The sequence below is a fragment of the Pangasianodon hypophthalmus genome, chromosome 26, assembly GCF_027358585.1.
Source record: "Pangasianodon hypophthalmus isolate fPanHyp1 chromosome 26, fPanHyp1.pri, whole genome shotgun sequence".
Classification (NCBI taxonomy): Eukaryota; Metazoa; Chordata; class Actinopteri; order Siluriformes; family Pangasiidae; genus Pangasianodon; species Pangasianodon hypophthalmus.
Window position 1 is genome coordinate 5,399,559 of NC_069735.1, and position 13,123 is coordinate 5,412,681.

General features: G+C 35.7%; 1 protein-coding gene across 1 annotated transcript; it reads right to left on the reverse strand.

The window, feature by feature from the left end:
- On the reverse strand, positions 1 to 11,134 carry LOC113537467 (sodium/potassium-transporting ATPase subunit alpha-1). The gene is made up of 22 exons (XM_026931938.3): positions 11,031 to 11,134; positions 10,817 to 10,918; positions 10,545 to 10,604; positions 9,076 to 9,279; positions 8,863 to 8,976; positions 8,648 to 8,782; positions 7,889 to 8,006; positions 7,523 to 7,791; positions 7,029 to 7,337; positions 6,678 to 6,812; positions 6,396 to 6,588; positions 6,118 to 6,293; positions 5,880 to 6,016; positions 3,753 to 3,903; positions 3,499 to 3,667; positions 3,262 to 3,416; positions 1,574 to 1,697; positions 1,326 to 1,471; positions 1,083 to 1,213; positions 856 to 957; positions 491 to 582; positions 1 to 228 (listed from the first exon to the last, which is right to left on the reverse strand). The coding sequence occupies exons 1-22, from the start codon at positions 11,040 to 11,042 to the stop codon at positions 200 to 202; spliced, it is 3,063 nt and encodes a 1,020-aa protein (XP_026787739.1). The 5' UTR covers positions 11,043 to 11,134; the 3' UTR covers positions 1 to 199.
- Between the last annotated feature and the right edge of the window lie 1,989 nt (positions 11,135 to 13,123).

The window sequence follows — 13,123 nt, forward strand, 5'->3', positions numbered from 1 at the left end:
TTGCATTACTTGATTTTATTGGGCTGTTGAATACCATTACTTACAGTTATTTCATACCTTGAATAAGGAATTTGCTTTGTTTTAATGATTATACTTTTAATGCAATTAATAATTAAATGCATCACATTCATTAATATTATATTTATTATGGATTATTAATGTGTGTCCATGGAAGTGGAAGCAAGCAAATCTTCTTTATTTAATAATATGTTTCCTTTTCCACCCAACCTAAAAAAAAGGGAAAACGGTTATCTGTTAGCACTTTCCATTTTCCTTAATTGATGAAATTATATGTAATCTTTCTTTAAATATTTTTTTTTTATTAAATCGATAAAATGCTCATTGATATCTATTGTATTATTTGTACAATAGATCTGACAAAATATTTCAGGTTGGAAGTGATTTGATTAATTTTTGAAGGCACTTAATAAACTCAGTAACTAAACTTTTCATAGGACAATATAAACATAACATATACATCCGTCCTTACCTCCAGGGTTCCGTCTAAGGATGTATCTTCTAGTCTCATCATATATAAAGATGAGGAAGGCATATGGTAAGGCACATAACCACCATGATGGTCTATAAGGAAAAATTGGTCAATAGTTATAATAAGTCATTATAAATGGCCACTGCTACACTACAGCTGAGTGTCAGTGCAAGTGTTTTTGATGCTTACGACTTGTAAAATTTGTATATATACACACAGTATATATATATATATATATATATATATATATATATATATATATATATATATATACACACACACAGTATATAGATTTGTAATCAAGTTGAAATTTTAGTATACCATTACTTTTTTTTTCTTTCAAATTATAAGCTAGGCAAACTTACTTGAGTGGATACATTCTAAGTGCAATATCCATGCCTGGACAATATGACAGAAAAGAAGCCAAAGCTGTCTCCTCCAAAAGCCCAAAGATAAGGATTTTATTTCTGAAAGAAAATGGTGAGGATGGTGAAAGATTGTGAAAATAATCAGAATTTGGCAGGTAATTCTGGTAATTATGAAATCTGACTCCTCTTTAACTATGACAACTGCTTGAAAGTGATTTACGTACTTCATTTTTTGCTGTATAATGGAATTCATCCTGGTCTTACAGATGATCAAATCAGCCCACTGCACTATCACAATACTGACAAAGAATGCTGTCTGGCATGTGTACTCTACAATTTTTCTGCTCTCAAAAGTCTGCAAAAAATAAACAGAACATACATGCATTTATGAGTAAAACAATGCAGAATAGGAAGTTTTAACATCTTGTGTATTCTACTCCATTTTGACCCACATTTGCAGGACATACCCACTGTTGGCCATAACTGTCCTCCAAGTCATTAAAATATTTATCATCCCAGTCAATACGCAGTCCTATCAAGTATGAAGGCAGGAATCCATTCTCAGCTAAGATTACAAAATAAGTGAAGAAACCTGCAGCTGCCTGCATCATTCCTAAAAATAGAAAATAATGTGGATTCCATTAACATTTCTGTAATCCAGATCTGAATGACTAATATCCTAATTAAATTAAATCCAGCATCTCAGTCATCTTACCAATCTGACCATAAGCCATACTGATTAGCCTTTCATTCACTAGCTTGTCTTTTTGTGGGTTTCTGGGCTGTCTTTTCATGATGTCACTCTCAGCCCTTTCATATGCCAGTGAAATAGCAGGCACCTGCATTAAAAAAAAGAGGAAATGAAATGTAAATGCCAAGAAAATTTCATGGCTTTCCCAAATCAAACAACAACAACAACAACAACAACAATAATAATAATAATAATAATAATAATAATAATAATAGCAGCAAGCAGTGTTCTGTGGGATCCAAGCACTCTTTGCAAAAAAAAAAAAAAAAAAAAAACACTGGCCCCAGTGGCCAGTTCTTGCCAAATAACATAGAACAATACAGAAGCCTTAGATGAATACTTATCAGGTTTTGTGATGATATCTCAATGCTAGTTGTGTGAACTGCATTATGAAAGCTTTATTGGATGAAGGCGGCCATGTTTTTGAAGTAATTCAGTGATGATTAAAAATCCAGTTACAGATGTTGGCCATGTTTTTTTAATTAATTAGGTTATAGGTTAGCACATAGCTGAATCATACCAAAATAACAGATTAGCTCAATTTATTTGTGAGAACCCAGGAAATCCAGGGAAAAAGAATTCTGAGAGACTTACAGTTCTCAAGAACATATATAGTGCCTATATGTAGTCCCTATAGTGCCATCATTAAGCTAATTGGTAGCTTCTGTAATCCTGATTAGCAGGATTACAATAAGGAATTTAATGTCTGTGGCTTACGGTTTGGTGTCCACGATTCGTTTTAGGGGAAAATAATAATAATGATAATAATAATTATAATAATAATAATAATAATAATAGCTACAGCAGCTATAATAAATAGCAATTAAGGGGGCCAAGCACTTTCTGATGCCAACACTTAACAACGGAGGAAGCCCATCACCACTTGTTCTCAAAGGCATATACTGAATTTAAAGGCAAGATATCATGCCATCACATCATCACTTCCTGTTTTTGGTAGTCCTCCTAAGTTGTAAATTAACTCAAAGCTTATTTGTTATCTTAATTCATGTTGCTAAAAACATGTGATAAATTTGGTGTAGACACAAAAAAGCGTTTCTGAGATATGCCTTCAAATCATCTGTTTCATGGCATAGTTATCAAATTTATTTGTCAGTTATGGACAAAACACTGCAAATCAAAAATTCGAGAAACAACTTTTGTTTGGCTTGGTCTGTGATACAATGCTGTGATACAAATTTTGTGATAACTGGACAAATTCAAATTATTTACATCAACATCATTCAGCACCTTCCAGGAAACTAAGAGAAAAAGTTGTTTCTCGAATTCTCTTAGTTTCATGATAGTCATGATTTGGTGTTGAACAGTTCAAATGTTATGAGCCATTTTGGAAGCTGTTTTGGAAAAAATTCAAAATGGCGGAAAATCAAATATGGTGGAAATTAACACATGGTGTCTGAACTTGGCTTGACCCAAAGAATCATAGGAAAGTGGAATCATGTTTCTGTGTCACTGTGTTGTAGTGGTTTCTATTGTAAACTTCTGTCCAAATTTGCTCTATATCAAGTCCTCTATCACTGTGCTAAATTTCATAAAAAGCATATGAAGAGTTCTCTGGGCTGCCATAGACTCCCATGTGTGTACTACTACTACTACTACTACTACTACAAATAATAATAATAACAACAACTTACCATGTCAGTTCCCAAGTCTATACAAAGTATAGTGACAGTGCCAAGAGGGAGAGGAATGCCAGCAATAATGAAGAGGAGGAAGGGGGAAATCTCAGGAATGTTACTGGTTAAGGTGTAAGCAATTGATTTTTTCAAGTTGTCAAAGATGAGACGACCTAAAGAGAGGATTATATTTGTGTTACTTATTTGGCTTAACTCAAACCAAACTTGAAAAACATGCAATTCATTTTTTTTTACCTTCTTCTACTCCAGTAACAATGGAAGCAAAGTTATCATCCAGGAGAATCATATCAGCAGCCTGTTTGGAGACGTCAGATCCAGCAATACCCATTGCTACTCCAATGTCAGCCTTCTTCAGGGCAGGAGAATCATTAACACCATCACCAGTCACAGCCACAATGGCACCCTGTCAGTAAATAATGTTAAATGTTAAAGATATTTATTAACTAAAAATTAAAAGTATTAGTAAAACTAATATAAATAGTTCATACTTGTCTCTGGCAACCTTCCACAATAATCAGTTTTTGCTGAGGAGATGTTCTGGCAAATACAATCTCAGTGTGGTGTTTCAAGACATCGTCCAGCTGCTCTGGTGTCATTTCCTTCAATTCTGCACCATGGACCACACAGGCCTTTGCCTGTCTGCAAAGTTGATTTACATCAGTCTGGTTAAAGAGTTTAAGAAATGTTTTACACTGTAAATATATACATTTATCACTTAAACCGGTCCACCGACAATGCTGTATCTACAGCCCTACACTTTGTCCTGTCCCACCTTGACAAGAAGGGAACATATGCCAGAATGCTGTTCATTGACTTCAGCTCAGTGTTCAATACAATGATTCTACAGAAAGTGGTCACAAAGCTGAAGCTGCTGGGCTTCACTCCCTCCTACTGCAATTGGATCCTGGACTTGCACAGAACAACCACAGACTGTTCAGATCGTCTGCAACACCGGATGCAGCACCATCACGCTGAGCACCAACACACCCCAGGGCTGCATGCTCGCCCTTTGCTGTTCACTCTGATGACATGTAACTATATTGTGAAGCACAGCTCAAACTGCATCATCAGGTTTGAAGTTTGTGTTTAACACAATAGTCTCAATTGTGACTCATCAGCAGCAACACTGAGACAGCACACAGAGCGGAGGTTGAGTAGCTACTGCACTAGTGTCAGCTCAACAATCTGTCTCTTTATGTTGACAAGACAATTTGGATGATTGTAGACTTTAGGAAGACCAGGGTGCACCACTCATCACTGCTGATCCATGGCTCTCCTGTAGAGATAGTGTCAACCTGTAAGTTTCTCGGAGTGCACATGTCTGATAACCTGTCCTCAAAAAACCATGCTCCTGGCCAAAAAAGCCCAGCAGCACCTCCGTTACTCCCTCCATCCTTACCACATTTTGCAGACGCCTCATTGAGACTGTCCTCACCCGGTCTCATCCCTATGCTGCCTCAGCAAAGCCATCAGAATAGTGGCTGACTCCTCCCATCCCTCCCATAAACTTTTCGTACCTTTGCCATCCAGCAGAAGATACCAAATTGTGCAGGCTAAGATCACCAGACTCCAGAACAGCTTCTTTCCACATGCTGTCAGGACTCCCAAAAATAAACTACCTTCCTCCCATCTCCCTTGGAATGAACAGGCACAACCCCCATGGTCACACACTAGTCACCTTAATCACTAGGCATCTCATCTCCTTATCTTGTTCTTTTTCATTACTATACCACATTCTTAAAAACATACTCAGGAATGTCACTATGCACTGTCCGCCTACAGCAGCATTACCTGTCATACAGTTACAGCATTAGAGTCACATTATTTCTAACACTCTTCTATCTTGGACTTCTATCCAGGTGGTAAAACTTACTCACCACACACCAACCCACACTACACTATACTAATTAGTATACTGTATGTTGTACTGTTACAGTAATTATGTTGTGTTGTGTGTTGTGTTGTATTTAATGTCTTGTGTTGTATTTATTGTATTTTCCTCATTGTACAGTCCTTGATCAGTGTCCATTTATTGTCTTGTCCATTGTTCACTGCAACTTTTTCCTAAGTTTGCATTACATGTTGTCAGGCGTGTTCACTGTTGTCACTTTCTGGAATGTTGCACCAAGGCCTTGCAGAATTCTATTCTGCCGTATACTTGTACAGGGCTAGAATGATAATAAAGCTCTCTAATCTCTAATCTCTTATTCATTAGGCAGAAGCTTTCATCCAAAACAGCTTACAGGTGGTTAAGGGACTTACTCAAAGGCCCAACAGTGGCATCTTGGCAGTACTGGTATTTGAACTTACAACTTTCCAATCAGTTGCCCAGAGCCTTAACTGCTGATTTATTGAAAAGTTTTGTTTGAAGCAGTTAGTGGTGAGTAAACAGGTTATCATGTGTGTTTGCAACAGGCAACATGAAAAGTCTATCTTTGGTTATCTGCCATGTCAGTCAAATTGCATCTTTCAATGAAAGTATGCAGTCCTTGTCCATATCTGTTGATGAAACATACCATACCCTTTACAGAATGCTAGAGGTCTGGCTTAGGCACCACTGCATAGCCTATTTCATAATACACATTGCTTAGAGCAAATGAAAAATTCCAGGTAACCTGGGGTTGACGTCTCCAACAGGGACGTTCAGACGAGCAGCGATGTCTTCCACAGTCTCATTGCCTTCAGAGATGATACCCACACCCTTAGCAATGGCTTTAGCAGTAATTGGATGATCTCCTGTAACCATGATAACCTGGAAGCACAGGTAAGTATTTAAATATGAGACAATGATGATCTAATTACATTCTTACAACGTGTCCTTCATAGAACTGCTGCATAAACTAAAGAGTTTACCTTGATTCCAGCACTCCTGCACTTAGCTACAGCATCAGGTACAGCTGCACGGGGAGGATCAATCATTGACATGAGGCCAAGAAAGCACAGATTCTCAGTAGTGAAGTTTACATCCTCTGTGTCAAATGCAAAGCCCTCAGGGAACTGATCATCAGGGAGACTGAAATGGCAGAAACCTAGAATGTAAAGAATAGCACAGTGTATAAAACATAAGTCAACTACTCTCAAAATATCTAATTGTCCATTTTGCATCTGAGTATTCAATTAGACTTTCTCACCTAATACCCTTTCTCCAAGGCTCCCAAGCTTCACATAGGCATGTTGGAAAGCATCTTTCATCTCTTCATCCAAGGGTTGCTCTTTCCCCTGAATCATAATGGTCGAGCACCTGTACAGAATGCTCTCAGGGGCTCCTTTCATTACTAATATGTGCTCAGTCTCTGAAGAGTTGGGGTTTTTGTGGACTGAGAGCTTATGTATGACAGTTAAACTTCTGTTAGGGTTAACAATGATCATCAAATAATCACATAAAAAGTTATTTTAAGGTTAAATCTAAACACCTGGTATTTGTTGGTGGAGTTGAAGGGGATCTCAGCAAGCTTTGGATACTTGTCTCTCATTTCCTTCACTGAGCCACAGCAGAGCTCAATACACTTTAACAAGGCAGACTCTGATGCATCACCAGCTGTATCTCTCTGTAAGATAAGGAGATGGTTTTCTTATTTCAGCATTCTTGTTCCTTGCATGATGACAAATAACCTTTAATAGATTGCAAACCTATCAATGGTATAGCTAATATATGCATAAGTAGTTATAAAAAAGTGTGAGAAAAGGGAACAAAAATTGCTTAGAAAAGTAGTAGATCAGAGAACATTAAAAAATGACCAAAAACCTTTAATAATTATACAGACCTTAAGTATTGGAACTTTACTCTGATCACCAAGGAAGACTGCACGGTTGCAGAGGCCAGCTACACGAGCCAGGGCAGACCAAGTGGGAGAGCTTCTGTCAAAAGAGGTTCCACTTTGGTCCTCTGTGGTATCGGCTTCATGAATTTGATTGTCAAACCACATATGTGCCACGGTCATACGGTTCTGAGTCAGAGTTCCTGTTTTGTCTGAGCAAATAGTGGAGGTGGAGCCAAGAGTTTCTACAGCTTCAAGATTCTTTACTAGACAGTTCTTCTTTGCCATACGTTTAGCAGTTAGAGTTAAACACACCTATAAGAACAAATATTTAAATTATTATTTTTTAAAAAAAATATAAGTACTATTGACCACTTTCTTGGTTCTTGATTAAAATTAAAAAAGGTTATTGATTTTAATTCATAAAAATGATTATATTAACTTTGATTCAATAAGTTTAATGTAGAACTATCATGGAGATTTATAGGTACAGTACTTACAGTTACTGTTGCAAGCAGACCCTCAGGCACATTGGCAACAATGATTCCAATAAGGAAGATGACAGCTTCAAGCCACCCATATCCAAGAATTAGGGACAAGATGAAGAAGGACACGCCCAGGAAAACAGCCACACCAGTAATAATGTGGATAAAGTGTTCAATCTCTATGGCAATGGGTGTCTTTCCACCCTCAAGACTTGAGGCAAGAATAGCAATACGACCCATAACTGTGTGATCACCAGTGTTGATGACGATACCTTTGGCTGTACCTGAGAAAGAATATATATTTTTAATTAAATGTACATTTTATTAATTATCTTTTGTTTTGTAAAGAGCTTATTTTATAGTTCAAATGTACATTTGTACCTTCCAGGCAATTTGTGGAAAAGAACACAATATTCCTTGTCTCTAGAGGATTTTCATTTGAGAAGTCAGGAGTACGAGTTTGCGGCTCAGATTCTCCAGTAAGAGAGGAATTGTCCACCTGCAAGGGCATAAGTATAGATGTCATTCTTTCTCTGCTCAGCTAGGTTTTAAGTTATCCTTCCCAAAATACTATTATGGTAACTATTTATGGTACATGGGATAAGTACAGTGGCACACACTCCTGTGCATACTTAATGTTTTTGCTTTATTTATCCTGCTATATTCTTGTTAGTAAAACATGTATTTGAGTACGAGTGATCTTTGTGGCTCTGGTAGTATGGTGGTAATTGATTGCAAAAGACAGCTATTTCATAAAACATGCAAATATATTCATAAAAGACAATTGATACAATTCATTGTAAACAAATATAAGCAGTATTATTTTGTCACTTTTTTGTTATTTTGATTTCTACTAGTTCAGACCTTGTCTTCTTCCAGGGTTTTTTTTTTACCCCAAAGGTTAACTTTTAGATATTGTCTTTCACAAGCAGATAGGGACTAAAACAAGAGGAACCAAGAGGAAACCCACATGAACATGGGGAGAACATGCGCAAAAACACAGAAAATAACCTGAGAATGGGGATGGAACCTGGGATCCTGGACCCTGGGCAATGTGCTACCCAAGTCGAAATAAATGGTCTTAATTTCCTTTAAAATGTATGTGTTCTTTTGATCTATTTGGAAGAACTGTTGTCTTACCTTGCATCCATGAGCAGCAATAATGCGCAGATCGGCAGGAATTCTATCACCACCTTTGATTTCCACCAAGTCGCCAACAACAACCTCTTCAGCATTAATGCTTTTTCTCTCACCATCACGAATAACCAGAGCTTGCTATATAAGAAAAATGCAGTTAAATTAAGGCAGAGATGCAGACATCTTATATTCCTTTGTATAGCTTTATTGTATTTTACATGGGGAACAAGATTCTTGAAAGAGTCCATGATCTTTGAGCTCTTAGCTTCTTGGTAGTATGAAAAGCATCCAGTAATCAGCACCACTGTGGCCAGCACAATACCCAAGTACAACTATAAAAAAAGTAAATCTTATTATTTCCTTCATTAATATGTTTAGAAAAAAAATATCAATGAGTTATATAAAATAAATAAAATTAACATTAATCTTACATTATCATTTTCTGGCTCATTCTCAGTAGTTATCTGAATTGCAAAAGCCAAGAAACAAAGAAATGCTCCAATCCACAGTAGTGTACAGAATCCACCAAAGAGCTGTTTGCAGAATTTGACCCATTCTGGGGTGGTGGGAGGAGGCGTCAGAACATTGGGTCCATCACGTTCAAGGATCTCCTTTGCTCGAGAACCAGACAAACCCTTCAAAAGTAGGAAAAAATAAAATTGGAAATAAGTTATTAATTAGTGTTTTTAGTTATTAGTTTTAAGACAACAGAACCGATTAACTTTCTTTTTAAATTCAGTGGGATAAAAAATATTTTGCAAAATATAGCATTGTCAAATACTTGTAGCATCACTATATTATGTTTTATTACAGTGAAAAATGAAAGGAAAACCAACATATCTTCTTAATGTGTTGGGCCACCAGCGGCCACCAGTACAGTTTGTGCAATGTGAATTGCCATAAACTCTATTATTTTCATCATTATTAAACTGTGCAGTGAGCCCTCCTGCCCTGTGGATGGGGAGTCTGAGTTTAATACAAGTGTACTGTAAGTTGTTATTTTGTTATTTGCCTTAGGCAACTATATTAAAACTTCATGCTTCTAACAAGGATATTATAGGTGCAGGGTTTCACCATTGTAAAAAGGCTGTTTTGGCTCAAGTCACTATTTATTTTAAACTAGTTGCAGGGCAACAGTAGATTACATGGCTACTAATAGATGCAGCTTACAAAAATGCTCACAGAAGGCTATCCATATATGGAAAAATGTCTCAAGAATTCTTGCAGCATTCTAACTCACAAATTTTCCTACAATCTCACAACTTACCAAATTTCTCTCAACAACGAAATTTCATATGGCACATTGGTTCTTATGATAAACTATGAAATACATATACTTAAAAAGAACTGTCTGTTTGGTCAGAATTACACAAATGAACCAGAACCGAAACATGGGCACAGCTGACTGAGATTGATTGAAAACTATAAATAGCAAACTGAAAACGGGGAGAAAAAATAGACACATTGCAAATTTCAGGACTTCAAATTAGTCTTTTCTGGCTTCATTAAATTATTTCATGATTTATTATTTAATGTCATGGTCTCTCAAGACATCTGTATAACTTAGATTTGTAAATGGATTTTCATTTTTTCTAACATTTACTGGATTTATGAAATGTGATTTATGAAAAATAATTAATTGGATAATTTCAGCAATTTACAACTCTAAAAATTGACCAGCGGACGAGACTCAGAATAACTATGTTTAATACCACTACACATAGCAATTTCCTTCCATACAACCTTTTAACTGTACACTTGTAAAATAACAGCATCAAAATTCTGAATTTTAGAAATTGTCTAAAAAAATTAACTGGTCATTAAAACATGAAGATTTTAGATGAGTTTAAACAACTTTTTTCAGTGATTAATTTTCTCTTCCAAGAGATCTTCTACTCACTCTGTTAATGTCAGTGCCATATTTATGGTGCAGCTCATCTAAGGATAACTTGTGATCATCCTGCAAGGGTAAATATGATTTAAACATTAGTCAAGCAATAAACATTCATCAAACATTTATCATTCCATTTTTGATACAAAAATATAAGCGCAATTATATCTAATAATAATAATAATAATATTTTTATATATAAAAATATTTTAATGTATTGTTTTCAGTATAATATTTATATTCTATGAACTGTAAAAAATACAAAAAAGTGCAATTCTTACTAGATCCACTTCTTTCTTAAGTTCATTTATGTCCTTCCTCTTTTTCTTCTTTTTTTCCCCTTCTTCTGAACTTGCAGCCAGCATGTACTTATCATTTCCTGTCTGCACAAAATTTGTAAAAGATTAACACAAAAAATTGCAATTCCCAGTTTAAAGTCATAATTAAATAGCAAGTACATAAATCAAGGGTAATTTAAGCACATTATCCACTTACCCCTAACCCCATTTTAAGTTTTTGTCTAGTAACTAATCAAAGCATATCCTTGTCCAAACCTGGCAGACAAACCTTTATATCTTAGCAATTCATCAGCCTGAAGGGAGGAGTTTTGGTCAAACTCCATGGCAACCAAGCAGTTTAATTCCTCCATGGCAACCAAGCAGTTTCCCCAAACATCTGGGAAAGGGGTGAATTGTTTGTGGAAAAGTTTTTAAAGTATTGTAGATACACAAAGCGTCCATACAGGTAGGTAATTTAAACTCTTCAAGTGTGTTTACATAGTAATATATCAATATTACCCACCAATATTATCCATGTATTTCTTGGAATATTTAAATATTTATCACATAAACAAATTCTACATATGACAATCTACATATTACATTATTAAATTTCAACTTGTATATCTTTTTAGGATATGTCAAATTTTCATTCAGTAAGACTTTAGTTGGTGTGGTGTTTATAGGCATACAAGAAACTAATATTAATCTACATACATACACTATACAGCCAACTTGATCATCACACTCATATGTGATTTTTGAACATCTCACTCCAGAATCAGACCCCCAACACTTTTATAATAACCTTCACTATTCTGGGAAGGCTTTCTACTAGATTTTGGAGAATGGCTGTGGAGATATGTCCATTCAGGCACTGATGTTGTCAGGGCTCTGTGCAGGCCACTCGAGATCTTCCACTCCAGTCTTGGCGAACCATGTTTTCATGGACCTCACTTTGTGCACAGGGTAGTTGTCATGCTGGAACATGTTTGAGCCCCTTAATCATGACAGCTGACCTGATAGGTCAGTGTACATCTGACATAATGTCACATGTCAAAAACCAAAGACAATTTACATAACTCTGTCATGACAGTGTCATGCCATTGCCATAAATATAATAAAAATATTATCAGCAGTTTTAAGATATTCACTTTATTTAAAGGTCAAATAGAAATACAGATCACTTTTATTGCAATGTAATTCGTGAGTATGCTTTGAGATTTGAGTGCTATACAGCAGGTTCTCATGCCAGTGTTACCACCATATACCAGGTGCTGAAGACACTGTAGGGAATCATTTGCAAATGCCTACCTAATCTAAATAATGTTTACCCAATTTAATTGATATTGTATTAAATAAATATATATTAGGCTCTCCATTAATTCAGAGCTATTTGCTTTTCTTAAGATATGTTAGAATAGACAGAATGAAAGAAGCTTCCTGCTTAATGTTTGCTGGGGCTTAAGGCCATGACTACTGCTGCCATGATTCAGAAAGGAGCACCATGGTAGAGTATTTATTATTATTCAATCGCTTCTCAGATATTTTATATGCTATTTTATCCATGAAAGAATCTGCTTTTGTGGATACACATCACAAAGCTATTTAGACTTGCCAGAAGAAGCTCCGGAGGAAGGATAAGGTCATGATAATGCCAATCCCCTTGTGTACAATTCAACAAATACATGATTTTGAATCCAGCATTAACTTAACTGGCAAATTTAGTTAACTGCAATTCTTGAGAAAGATCATGCCTGTAGTGTGTTCTGTCCCTAACACATGTTGCTTACTCACACTCACCTACCGTCTCCTCCCTGTGTATTTTACTGTTACTGTTTTTTTTTTGGCCTCAAGTGTGTTTTGACCATAAAATCAAAGCAAAATGCTGTGAAACTAACACTTTAGTACAGAGAACCAAAGTATATTTTTTTCTGTACTGTTCTGCACTTTATAGATTAAAGTGCAGCTTAAAGTGATTAGGAGTAATTATGTAAATAAAAGGGATAAATTAAACACAATAATGCTTACAAAATAAAAAGCAAATAAAAATCTACATAGGAGGTTTTATAATTAAGAAAGAAAAAATCAATTTGCAATTAGCTCTTGTCTGGACATATAAATTTCTTGACAAATGTTTAGGTCTTGAAATTCGGAAGCATTGGTTTTTAAAAGGTTTACACAATGCTTATGAATGTGTTATAAAGTGCCTATGTACTAGTACCCTACAAACAGTGTCACTAGTATGATAAAGCTGGTCATACAGTTTGGGTAAATATAAAATGTTTCTTTTTAAATTTTACTGAATTA

What these genes read in the sequence shown, in the direction of transcription:
- LOC113537467 (XM_026931938.3), bottom strand. An exon ending in TCAAGAATCTTGTTCCCCAT is followed by an intron (nt 8,783 to 8,862) that starts GTAAAATACAAT and finishes TTTCTTATATAG; the next exon opens with CAAGCTCTGGTTATTCGTGA. An exon ending in TATGGCTTATGGTCAGATTG is followed by an intron (nt 1,472 to 1,573) that starts GTAAGATGACTG and finishes TTCTATTTTTAG; the next exon opens with GAATGATGCAGGCAGCTGCA.